At 43.5% G+C, this 12,210-nt stretch overlaps 3 protein-coding genes across 4 annotated transcripts; 1 reads left to right on the forward strand and 2 right to left on the reverse strand.

The window, feature by feature from the left end:
- Positions 1 to 1,997: 1,997 nt before the first annotated feature.
- On the reverse strand, positions 1,998 to 7,012 carry LOC125514842 (histone H2A.1-like). Of its 2 annotated transcripts, XM_048680210.1 has the most exons (3): positions 6,941 to 7,012; positions 2,552 to 2,728; positions 1,998 to 2,459 (listed from the first exon to the last, which is right to left on the reverse strand). In XM_048680210.1, exons 2-3 carry the CDS (start codon positions 2,726 to 2,728, stop codon positions 2,196 to 2,198), a joined length of 441 nt encoding a protein of 146 aa, XP_048536167.1. In that variant the 5' UTR covers positions 6,941 to 7,012; the 3' UTR covers positions 1,998 to 2,195. The 2 variants fall into 2 exon arrangements, with proteins under 2 accessions (XP_048536167.1, XP_048536166.1); XM_048680209.1 differs by lacking the exon at positions 6,941 to 7,012 and having other exon boundaries at positions 2,552 to 2,816.
- LOC125514841 (histone H2A.1-like) lies at positions 6,212 to 7,034 on the reverse strand. The gene is made up of 2 exons (XM_048680208.1): positions 6,764 to 7,034; positions 6,212 to 6,671 (listed from the first exon to the last, which is right to left on the reverse strand). Exons 1-2 carry the CDS (start codon positions 6,938 to 6,940, stop codon positions 6,405 to 6,407), a joined length of 444 nt encoding a protein of 147 aa, XP_048536165.1. The 5' UTR covers positions 6,941 to 7,034; the 3' UTR covers positions 6,212 to 6,404.
- A 1,349-nt stretch (positions 7,035 to 8,383) lies between these two features.
- Positions 8,384 to 9,704, forward strand: LOC125516281. The gene is made up of 3 exons (XM_048681755.1): positions 8,384 to 8,518; positions 8,590 to 8,741; positions 9,426 to 9,704. Exons 1-3 carry the CDS (start codon positions 8,422 to 8,424, stop codon positions 9,504 to 9,506), a joined length of 330 nt encoding a protein of 109 aa, XP_048537712.1. The 5' UTR covers positions 8,384 to 8,421; the 3' UTR covers positions 9,507 to 9,704.
- The last annotated feature ends 2,506 nt before the right edge of the window (positions 9,705 to 12,210 follow it).

Consider the following 12,210-nt stretch of genomic DNA (forward strand, 5'->3'; position numbering starts at 1 on the left):
CTTTTTTAGTTAGATGCACACAACTAAGAAATATATTAAGATAAATACATGTACATATTGATGGGTTTTGTGCACTAATAGCAACCACTTGGCTGGTTTTGTGTCTACGAACTCATAGTTTTTTCAGTGAACAAATATACATCGCTTTGGCAGCTCAACGTTCTTATGGGCCAACCCAGGTGAGCGCCACAACATTAACACACGCAATAGACATTGCATAGCAGCTTCTGGTTGTGCCTGGGTGAGCTATATCTCGCTTACTGCGACAGAAATTGTTGTGTGTTTGCTGAGTGGGCTGACTCATTTAAGCGGATTTCAGAACCCTCCATGGGAGGCCTGGATTAGTTTTAGGAACCTTCTGGTTGGTTTTCTGTCCATTTTTTTCTCCTTTTCTATGTTTTCTCTCTCCTGGTTATCATCGGCTTTCTTTCTTTTTTTATATCTTTGTTTTCTTTGTTTTTTTATTTTTCCGAATATATGTCGACTTTTGGTCAATGTACGTTGAACATTTTCACCACATAGGTTGAACATTCTTCTGATTGATTTGTTCAGTTTTTCTCCTTTTCGTTTTTCTGTATTTATTTTTTGTTTTCAAATAAAATTTTAAATATTTGATCGGATTTTTATCAAAGGTGTCTTGCGTTTTTCCTCAATATATACAAGGTTATATATCATATCAATAATTATATTTAGATGGCTATGCATATACCAAAGAATTAATCCAATGAAGAAAATCTAGAGATAAAATGAAACTTCTGAACTATTCTCTATCTTTTCTTTTCTTGAAAACCTGATCTTCGAATCGAACAAAACTTTCAATGGGGAAAAACAAAGGAAGAAAATGAAATGAGAGAAGCAGAGAAATGATAATACGATGGAGGGCTTGGACTGGGTCGGCCTGCTATGTGTTGGGTGCAGCTGCAGGTCCAATACACATAGACTGAAGGCCCAATGCCCACAAAAATTCATACTAATCAATCTCTAGGCGTCCGCATCGAGATGATGGGGGTAACAGGGGAGCTAAGCTATGCTCTTAAGATACAGTCATATTAGAAGACATGTCTAAGGTTCAGTTCGCAATTAGTGAATTATAATGTCATGTGCTCATTTTAGAATTTCTTTTGAAAAAGTAGACACAAAAGTAAGCAAAAACAGGTCAAACAAACACTAAAATGTGGACAAAAAAGGGTGAGCAAACAATAATATGAGAATACACCATGATTCAAGCGCATCATGAAGTACCGAGTTCTATATTTCCGACACTACTAGAAGAAAATTCACGAAATATTGAAGAAATCATGTTAGCAAATAATGTCCTAGTGCTTGCTTTTTTACTTAAATTAGTAAGATGCGAGGTTAGAAGTTGATGCGCATTGGATGCTTAGCTGCATTCTGATGAGAACATTTGATTTTGAGAGCAGAGTTACAGTTGTCACAAAATGTAAAAGAGAAAGGGGCAAGAGGGATACTTATTAGTTTTTAACATTATGTGTGAAACCTCTGACTATTTCACCGTCTTACTGAGGTTATTACCTGTTATTTTCTCCACGGTGGTAACTTTGTAAAAAAAAAATGTTTTCTGAAGATGGTGTTTTTTGTATTGATGCATGAAGCGCAGCATCGACTTGATTATTTATCCAGCAATGTTTGCCCTCCTGTGTGACAAGCATTCTTCTACGGTAGCATGTTGATTTCTCAGTAACTACCTCTTTCTCAGTCCAAAAGTAATTCTGGTATCCCATTTTGCCTAATTGTTTCTCAGGTCTGTTAAGTACATCTGACTAGCCAAAGTTTAGCTCGCCTGCCATGATTTTGTCATTTGCCTTGCCATGTTTGTCTGAAAGCAACTTAGGAGTATCTAATTTAGTATACTGTCATCGGCTTAAACGGACAGAAGGTACAAAATGTTAATAACCATAAGCTGAGAGTCTCTAAAGCAAAGGCAGGTAACCAAACATACACAAGATGGATTGCAGCCATGAATACTCAAGAGAAGATGATTGAAAGGATTGCATCTTTAGCCATTCCGGACATAAATTAGAGATAGAATACAGCCCTCAGTGGCCCGTTCATCAAACCAATGAAAAAGTCACTACAGACTAGGCAATTACATACATGATCCAATCAACCAAACCTCATCTTCCTATCCCTGCTATGGATCTAAGCAATGTCATGATAGTAGTCTATGGTGGCGGCTACTCCTTGGCGGCGACCTTCTTCTTGGGGGACTTGGCGGAGGTCTTCTTCTTGGGCGACTTGGCCTCCTTCTCGGCAGCGGCGGGAGACTTCTTGGGGAGCAGCACGGAGTTGATGTTGGGGATCACGCCGCCGTGGGCGATGGTCACGCCGGCGAGCAGCCTGCCGAGCTCCTGGTCGTTGCGGACGGCGAGCAGCAGGTGGCGCGGGATGATGCGGGTCTTCTTGTTGTCCTTGGCCGCGTTGCCGGCGAGCTCCAGGACCTGCGATTCATAAAGGAAATCGGTCAGTTATCAGTCGAGCACGACGAGAACAGAGTAACGAAGGCTCGAGGAGGGGAGAGATCGGCGCATACCTCTGCGGCGAGGTACTCGAGGACGGCGGCGAGGTAGACGGGGGCGCCGGAGCCGACGCGCTGGGCGTAGCGGCCCTTCTTGAGGTAGCGCCCGATGCGGCCGACGGGGAACTGGAGCCCGGCCTTGACGGAGCGGGTCACCGCCTTCTTCCTGTCGCCGCCCTTCCTTCCGGCCATCTCGCTTGCTGCTTCTCCGGCGAACTGGAAACCACTCGAGATGCGTGGGCGGCGGTGCGGGATCGGAATGCGCTCTGATCTGCGTTTGTGGGTTGGGACGCCAGCGAGGGCGCGGCTTTATTGGGGAGATGAAGCTTCGTGGGGACGGCGGCAGGGGGGGAGCGATCCGCGTGACGCAGTGTGCCTGCCGTTGGATCTGTGGGGAGTGGGCGGTGGGGATTGGTTTGGGGGTGCGATCCGCGAGAGGGTCTTATCGGCCAATCACAGCGCAGGGATTTGCATCACGAAGGGATTTTGCTTTAATTAACACCTGGTTTTCTTTCTGTGCATCATTTAGGCTTTTTTTTTCACTTTATCTTGTCTAGTTGGTTTTTCAGCTGTAGTATTTACTTATATATGTATGTATGTTTTGATATTACCTAACGTTTCGGTTGGATGCGTGTACAAAGGCCCCAAATTAGATTTGGTATTCCCTAAAATTCAATCTGGTTGTTTTGGAGCACACGAAATAGTCATCCGAAATGGAACGAATACATGCATGAAATCGCTAACACGTCTCGAGCCCTCCCATGTTTTTGAGCTCTCCCGCTCCGATTTGGCTGGAAAATCACCCATCGTGCAAAGGATAACGACGTGTCCCTTCTTTTCCCCGCCGACGGCGGCACCCAGGTAACCTTCCCTCGCCGGCCCTCCTCCTCCTACTACTCTGGTACCTGAATCCCCGACGCCACTGCTCGTTCCCCTTCTCCCATGCCCCCCATCTCCTCCTCGCATGGCCTCCACGGCCTGGCGCTAGTCATCTGTCACCGCTTATCCTCTAGTATTAGAAGTATGAAAGGTGTGTAATTTTGATGAAAGTAATTGTCCTCACAATTTGTGTCCACGCAAATAAGCAAGAGATAGAACGGATCCGGTAAAACAGAAAGAGGAAGAAGAGCTCCAAGAATGACCTTAAGAACAAATCTTGGGAAGAGCGTAAGGATGGGCCTTACTATCCCAAGAATGTCCATCATCCACTAAGGTAAAATAATTCAATCTCACTAGCTTATTCTAGCAAAGTTGTGCCAGATGCGGGTTTTGTGAAGTGTATGACTGCTGTTACAAGTGCGTCATTATGGCAAGAAAATTCCCACAGTTACATTCTTTTGCCTGGAATGAAAACATATCCATGGAGCATTTGGTTGCAAAGAAAGGGGCAGATCTTTGGAATTATTCAGCCCAATATCAAATCACGTATTGAATTCAAAGCGTCATTTTCTTTTATTATTCATAGAGCTAGGCCTAGTCTTAGAGAAGGCATGCAATCATGGTTGGATTCTTTGTAAACTTGCCCTATGGACTTTGACACCACATGTACATTGCCACCATCATTTATAAATAAATAAAATGGCACAGTAGGGGTCATCCCTACCTTTTTTGCTCAAAAAAGGAATGAAGCCAATAAAGGGCCTCTTTGATTCGTAAGATTGTAAAAATGTGGGAATAGAAACAACATAAGATTGGCATGACATGCTCATCTCAATCCTACATGATTTTGGTTTGTTTGATTGCATTGTAGGAAAAACAAAGGATTCTTTTAAATATATTTTGAGTGGATGCTAGAAATTCTATGGAATTCCATCCTATGGATCAAATATCAATCATAGGAAAAAAATCCTAAGGATTCTAATGCTCCTAAGTTTCTACAAAAATCCTTTGAATCAAAGGAGCCCTAAACTATTTTCTATCTTTTATTTTCTAGAATGGGAAATGGAATCTCTAAATTATTCGATCTCCCAGACGAACTAAAATGTCAATAGGGGAAAAGAAAGGAAGAAAATGAAATGAGAGAAGACGAAAAACTAGAACGTGATGGTGGGCCTGGACCGTGTTGACCTATGATGCGTTAGGTCACTTGGGTGCAGCTGCAGGCTCAATACACACATGTTGAAGGCCCAACGCCCCCACCCCCCCCCAAATGGTGTTAATCAATCACTATGTGTATGCATCGAGGCGATGGGGGTAAGGCCATAAGGGGGAACTACGCCTCTTAAGATACAATCATACAACTCACGTTTTGGATTGTGGTGTGACGTTTATTTTACAACCTGCTACGAAAAAGTAGACAAAGGCTGGTCAAACAAACACTAAGGGCTCCTTTGATTCAAAGGATTTACATAAGAATTTTGGAGGATCATAATCCTTAGGATTTTTTCTTATGTTGGCTGTTTGATTCAAAGGATTGAATCCTACGGGAATTTTTCCTAAGAATTTCTTTGTACTACTTCCTGTAGGATTTCTAGCATCCACTCAAACCTCTTTGAAAAAATCCTTTGTTTTTCCTATGATGCAACCAAACAACCCAAAATCCTATAGGATGGAGATGAGCATGACATTCCAATCCTATGTTTTTCCTATTCCCACGTTTTAAGAATCCTGTGAATCAAAGAGACCTTAAAATTTGGAAAAATGGGTGGGGCAAACAAGATTATGAGAATACACCACGATGCCAAGCGTGACTTAAAATATGTATACTTCCGACGCTAGTAGAAAAAAATCATAAAATATTTAACAAATGAAGAAACAGAATCAACAACTAATGTTTTCTTGTTTGCCTTTTTTTCTTGGAAACTACGCGCATTGGGAGGCTTAGTTGTAGTATATGAAAATATAAATATTTTTATTGTGAGAGCAAAGTTACAGTTGGCGCTAAATGTAAAAAAAAGAAAGGGCCAAGAACGAAACCTCTGGCTATTCACTTACCTGTTATATTTTGCGGCCTTTTTCCTATCTGAAAATAGTGTGTTTTATTGATGATAATGAAGCGCAGCATCAACTTACTTATTTACCCAGCAATCTTGGCCCTCCTGGGGCAAACATTCTTGTACTGGATAATTTGTCCTTTGAAGGGCCTGACTATTCCTATCTCTGCCCTTTACGTCGATAAGTCCCAGTATCTGATTCTGTTTTCGGCCAGTCGAAAAGTCGTATTCCAAGTCTAAAGAATCGTCTTATATCAATGTACAGAGGGAGTACCTCGTTTGGTCAGTGGCACATAAATCAGAGCCTTCACGAGTCTAGTTTTTCAAGTTTGTGGTTTGTTACGTATATCTGACTGTCCAGAGTTCAGTTTGCTAGCTCAACTCAAAGCGGAAGAATTTTTTGCTTTATGACCGGAACAACTAGAGGGGCAAAGATCAGAGTTCAATTGTTTGGAATAATGTTTCTTGGCATAATATTTGTCAATTACTAGCACGTAATTAATTAAGCATGGTCAAGCCTTAATTCGCTATGTTTGCCTGCAAGAGTTTTGAACCCTTCTTTATCCAATTTAGTACTGTCATCATCGTTTAAAACTGACAGAGGGTACGGGGTGAAAGGATGCAGAAACTGAGTGTTTCAAGCAACATTCAGAAGATTAACTGAACACCAAATGTTTCGAAAGCAAAGTCAGGTAACGAACATTCACACGATTGTTCACATCCATGGATAAACAAGAGAATATGATTGATAGAATCGCATCTTTAGTCATTCCTCGCATACTAAATCACAGGTAAAATACAGTCATTGCTGGCTTGTTCATCGAACTAATGAAAGAGCCGCTACAGACTAGCATTTACATATGGGATCCAATCAACCAAAAGTCTCCTCATCTTCTCCCTGATATGGAACTAAGAGTCAACTAGGCTAGGGGCGGCTACTCCTTGGTGGCGGCGGTCTTCTTCTTGGGGGACTTGGCGGTGGTCTTCTTCTTGGGCGACTTGGCCTCCTTCTCGGCGGCGGCGGGGGACTTCTTGGGGAGCAGCACAGAGTTGATGTTGGGGATCACGCCGCCGTGGGCGATGGTCACGCCGGCGAGCAGCTTGCCGAGCTCCTGGTCGTTGCGGACGGCGAGAAGAAGGTGGCGGGGGATGATGCGGGTCTTCTTGTTGTCCTTGGCTGCGTTGCCGGCAAGCTCCAGCACCTGAGATTCAAAACCAAATCTGTCAGTTACCCATCGAGCACGAGAAGAGCAGGGCAGAAGAACACTGGAGGACGGGAAAGATCTGTGCGTACCTCTGCGGCGAGGTACTCGAGGACGGCGGCGAGGTAGACGGGGGCGCCGGAGCCGACGCGCTGGGCGTAGCGGCCCTTCTTGAGGTAGCGCCCGATGCGGCCGACGGGGAACTGGAGCCCGGCCTTCACGGACCTGGTCACGGCCTTCTTCCTGTCGCCTCCCTTCCTTCCGGCCATCTTGCTTGCTACTTCTCCGGCGACGAGGGCTCTCGAGGTGTGGTGTTGGCGGCGGCGGTGCTGGATCGGAATGCTCTGAGCTTGTGGGTTGAGAGGCCGGCGGGGGCGCGGCTTTTATTGGAGGCAGGAGCGTCGCGGGAGGGGGGATCGATCCGCGTGACGGGGTGTGCGCACCGTTGGATCTGAGGGGAGCGGACGGTGGGGATTGGTCTGGGGGTGGCGATCCGTGTGAAGATGCGCTCGGCCAATCAGAACGCAGGGATCTGGATCACGCAGCACACTTCGCTGTGATCAGTTCTAAGAAACAAAAAGGGGTTTTGTTTTAACACTTGAACATGTGTTTTCATTGTTCCCACCCATATTTTGGGTACAATTGCATTTTCCGCGTAGAGGAGTTTGCTCATTGTAGCTAATCCTAGTTTAGTTTTGGTAATTGAGTGGGTTAATCATGTAGTATTAGCATGCTTTCTTTAGAATAAAGGGGTCGATCAGTTGTATATATCCTAGTGAGCTCATTCATTCTTTCATTGATCAACACCGACGTGGTGGCGCCTGAGGGTGCCGCTGGACCTTCCTGGAGGGCGTCAGGTGCTATCTGTCATTTCTCCTCGTCGCGTACCGAGGGAAACCCTTGGTCGTAGCGTTGTCATCGTCGTGTCCCTTCTTGGAGGTGTTAATTAGTACCAGTGCTTCGGAGTATAGGAGCTTAGTGAGAGTTCTCTGGTGGGCGCAACGGTTGCGAGACTTCTTCGGTTTTTTTGACCCGTCGTTGTAGGCATTTGTTCCTTTTGTAGTTTCTCTTTCATTTGTTTTGGCGTGACTATGCTACTTCTGCCCCATCATCTATAGTTGGTTGTACCGGATGTTTGCTATATTAATATAGCGGGACGCAAGCTTGTCTGGTTGAAGTTGACTATGTAGTCATAAGCTTACTGCAATGATCACTAGATAAGACATCGATAGAAGCAGGTGCGACAAAATTGGAGCTGCCTGCCGAGAAATCTGTGTCTGTTCGAATATACTTCCTCTGTTCCTAAATATCTGTCTTTCTAGATATTTCAACAATTGACTACATACGAAGCAAAATGAGTGAATCTACACTCTAAAATACTCCTATGTCTATATACATCCGTATGTGGTAGTACATTTGAAATTTTTAGAAAGACTTATATTTAAAAACGGAGGAAGTACATAGTAGGCTTTGCTCATGTTTGATTCCACACTTCGCATGTCATCGTTTTACTTGTCGATCATATAAACTTGAGGATATAACAGTGCGTAGGTAAAAATCATGGTCATTCCTTCAAAAAAAGAAGGAATGTCCATACTGTTTCACAGGGATTATACTTTTTTTTGAGAAAAGTTTCACAGAGATTATACCATAGGCCTCTTTTGTATGAGCCTCTATTGTCGGCCCAAATAGAGCATCCAAGTTATAAGCCTACCTCGCAATTTTTTTCTTTCTAGCCTCATTCTCTCCCATGGCCCTCGCGTGTGCATCTCATCATGTGCGCCGCCTCCTCGTCCACCCCGGGGCCGGAGCTCCGGCGAGGTCCTTCTGCGCGCAGCCCTACCAAGGTACGCTTATGTTCCTCTCGATCCTTTCTCCCTGTTCGTTGTGACGAGCGCGGCTGAATTCCTGCGCGCAGCCAAGGTAGGCGTGGTGGGGTTCCTGAACGGGGTCGGCAAGGGGGTGGAGACGCACGCGGCGAAGCTGGAGGAGGCCGTCGACGGCGAACCCCAGAGTGTGCCCGAGACCCGCCCGCTACGGCGCAAGAAGTTCGGTGGCCCCTGCAAGCTTGTGTGTGTTCTCCCTGTTTCGGTGTTTCCTCCACACATTCCTTTGGTTTAATTTTGCAGAAGGCTTGATATGGTTGCTGGATATGATCGTGTTTCTTCGGGCATCTCGTCGTGTAATTGTAGAGTTTGTTAATGTTTTATTTTCCAACATTGTTATGCTTTGGATAAGAGCAATTGGGTTAGTTTGGTACTAGATGGTTCCTGTGTATATATGATGCCTGATACATAACTCTCTGATTAGTTTTGCACATGAACCACATCATTTTGCTATTAGTTATTCTGTTAAGCTACACATTGTGTGATTTCTGATGCACTGAACTGGCTTCAATACATTTGAAAGAACTAAGATTAAGAAGTAATAGGAAAACAGGTAGTTTGTAAATGCGTAGTTAAAATTTAACAAGTTCTTATATCACAAACATTTGTCGGATGTTTCAATTGCTAGTAAAATACCGTGAGCAGTTTTCTAAATAATAGCAGCTAGACAGGCATATGTACACACTAACGGCATTTCAGATATTCCAGGTTAATAACCCATGCATATTTGTAAAGATGGTTTGCAGCTTGCTACGCACTAATTGCCATTGTTAACATTTACTGTGAGATCACATGGTAGAATCCTAACTAGCTATGTTTCCTCTGTTTAATTTCAATAGTTTTCACATGTGGTTAATTTATGATGTAGAGAAAGTTGATTTTGAGCTTTCCTCACAAGTACCGTCTTGGTCTTTCGAAGCACCCAGCAGAAGGCAGGAAAGTGCAATGAAGTTGGCGTGTCCACTTTGAAAACCATGTGCTGTTATTGGGATGAAGCATGTTGTCTGATGTCTGTGCTGCAATTTTGATGTCACAATCAGAATGTTGTCTGATAACCCAACCAATAAGTGGCGCTCTTGATCTTGTAGTATTAATCCTAATTAGATTTGGGATTCTGAAATTTGTCTACAGTTTTTCTCTGTTACAGAAAGCATCATGAGACTATTATTCTAAAGTGATTCGGCTCACACACTTTGCTAATCATATGTTAATTGGCTTAATGATTATACAGAAAATCCAACTAGCACATGTGTTAATTTGTCTCCTTTTTTTCCTATAGAGAGAGGAGATGCATGCATGCTGATTAACTCTTGTGCGTAGGCTGATTAACCATGTGCCAAATTACAGTTGACACTGTATTTGTGTCTTTCTAACAAGAAAATTCGTCGATCAGCTAGAGTGCGCTATTCCTCAATGGAAGTGCTACATTGTACTCCCTCAGTATCAAAATACAAGACGTTTTTTGATACTAAGGGAGTATAAAAAATGTCTTATATTTTGATACTGAGGGAGTAGTTATGAAAAATAATGAGCAGTTGAAAAATTGGATGGCTGATCGTACAATTAAGTAGTACGTCCGAGGAAACATCAAAAAGATTGTAACTCACGTATGTCAACATGGCTACCAGCAAAACAAAATTTCAAGACATATCTTCCTGGTAAAATGACCTCGTTAACCAGACAATGTTAAGTACCACAATTTTACAGATTGACTTCCTATGTGTTTTCTTGCTGAAACTTCTCCGAAGTATTTTCTAGAATGGAAAATCTCTACAGATTTTGCAAGATTCCTGAATACTGAAGACCCATTTAGCAAAAGAATTAACCAAAATTAGAATATAATCTTCTCCTGTCTTTGTGGAAGACAAGAACTAAAAGAACAGAAGAAGCAAAGCGAAAATGTAGGATTCTTTTTTTTTTGAAACAATGCAAACATGTGCCAGAATGCGTGAGCGAAACAACTACTGTATAGTAAAAGCAGATCAATAGGCTGGACAGATGAGACGAGTTGGCAGCCCAGGATCAGGTGCGGAATCATGTATTGCCTTGCTTCAATCTTTGAACAATGGGCTACTACCGTTGTAATGCCCCTGAGACGACACATGAATGTACCATCGGGCTCACTTGTCACTTCTAACCTAATCTAGCTAACACCATCTCTAATACAGGTTGCACGTTGCCATTGCTGATACGTTAGTCACACAATGGCAATCAGTGTGCAGATGTTGCATCATGGCTATGGTCCTTCATCACCATTGGTGATTGGAAAGCATGTTAGAGAGCTGAAGAAAGGTTGTGTACAATGGCCTATAAGTTCATCGTCCTGAGACCTGCCATTCCTAAACTGTAAGGAAGTTACATGAACGTACCATCTGGCTCACTTGTCACTTCTCCCATAATCTAGCTAACTAACGCTTTGCTCTGCCATCTATAATACAAGTTTTATTATTCCTATTAAAGACTAAATTTGACACACAAGGTAGAGGCTTGTCACTGCTGATATGTTTTCACACAATGGCAGTCACGGTGCAGATGTTGCATCATGACTATGGTCCATCGTCACCATTGGTGATTAGAAAGCATGTTAGAGAATTAAAGAACGGTCATGTATAATGGCATATGGGTTCATCATCCCGAGACCTGCCATTCCTAAACTGTAAGAAAGTTGCATTGGTTTCTCCTTTTAGCACCTTGCATTTGATTTGGCTCCTACCTAGGTAATCACAACTACGCGTAGGTGATTTTATAGACGGTGGATCCCGCCTTTGCTCTAGATGTACATGATTGGGACCAATCTTAACCAAGGCCAGTATAGACTGTAGAGCTATAAAATTCTCATGTACTGCCCACACTAAATTTAGACCTACCTCTTCATTTTGATTAATGAGCTACATTCGGGCGTCAATTGGAATAATTGTTTACAGAGTGCATGACAACAAGCCACCGTGGTTTTGCTTTTGTAACCACTAGATTCATTAGCGCATCCCACATCTGCAATGGCAGAATCCGTCCTTGACTATTTGCCCCCTTCACATCGTCTAGAATAGACAGTAAAATACCAGTAGCTCCAATGTGGTCTTCAGATTTAACCTGAATGTACACCAAATGTCCTTGTTGATCGGACCCTAATCTGTCGAATAAAATGTTAGATTGGTAGTCCCCGGCCGGCCAGCCATCTAGCTCACTTTATGTGGGATATGTTGCTTAAGGATTTTGATGATGAAAGGGTACTTGGCATGATCGCCAATGTGCGTTTTCCTTTCTTCATGATTACTCTTATTCATCCTTCCCGGTCTTGCACTCAAAGAGTTGGCTGCCCGTCTTGAGCATGTTTGTTTCACGGAGCCCCCCACCGGCAGGCTCACGACGTGGTTCAGCATTCTAAAAAGGACAAGGTATCCATTTGTTGGTGCAGCATCGCGCATTCAAGATTCTAATCATCTTTATTACCTCGTCGGACACGCCGCCGCCAAGTGCACGTCAAAAGCTTCATTGCATGTCGGCCGCTGCTTTGGTGCCAGCAACCTCTGGTACCGATGTCTGCCACTGCTAGCAATTGAGAACTGGCTATTCGTTAGCATGAGAGCAGTCCAGCAGGCACCCGTAGCCACCGCGGGTAGTACGACAATGTGGGCAACAAAAAACTCAACATT

This window comes from Triticum urartu, chromosome 6, assembly GCF_003073215.2.
Source record: "Triticum urartu cultivar G1812 chromosome 6, Tu2.1, whole genome shotgun sequence".
Taxonomy (NCBI): Eukaryota; Viridiplantae; Streptophyta; class Magnoliopsida; order Poales; family Poaceae; genus Triticum; species Triticum urartu.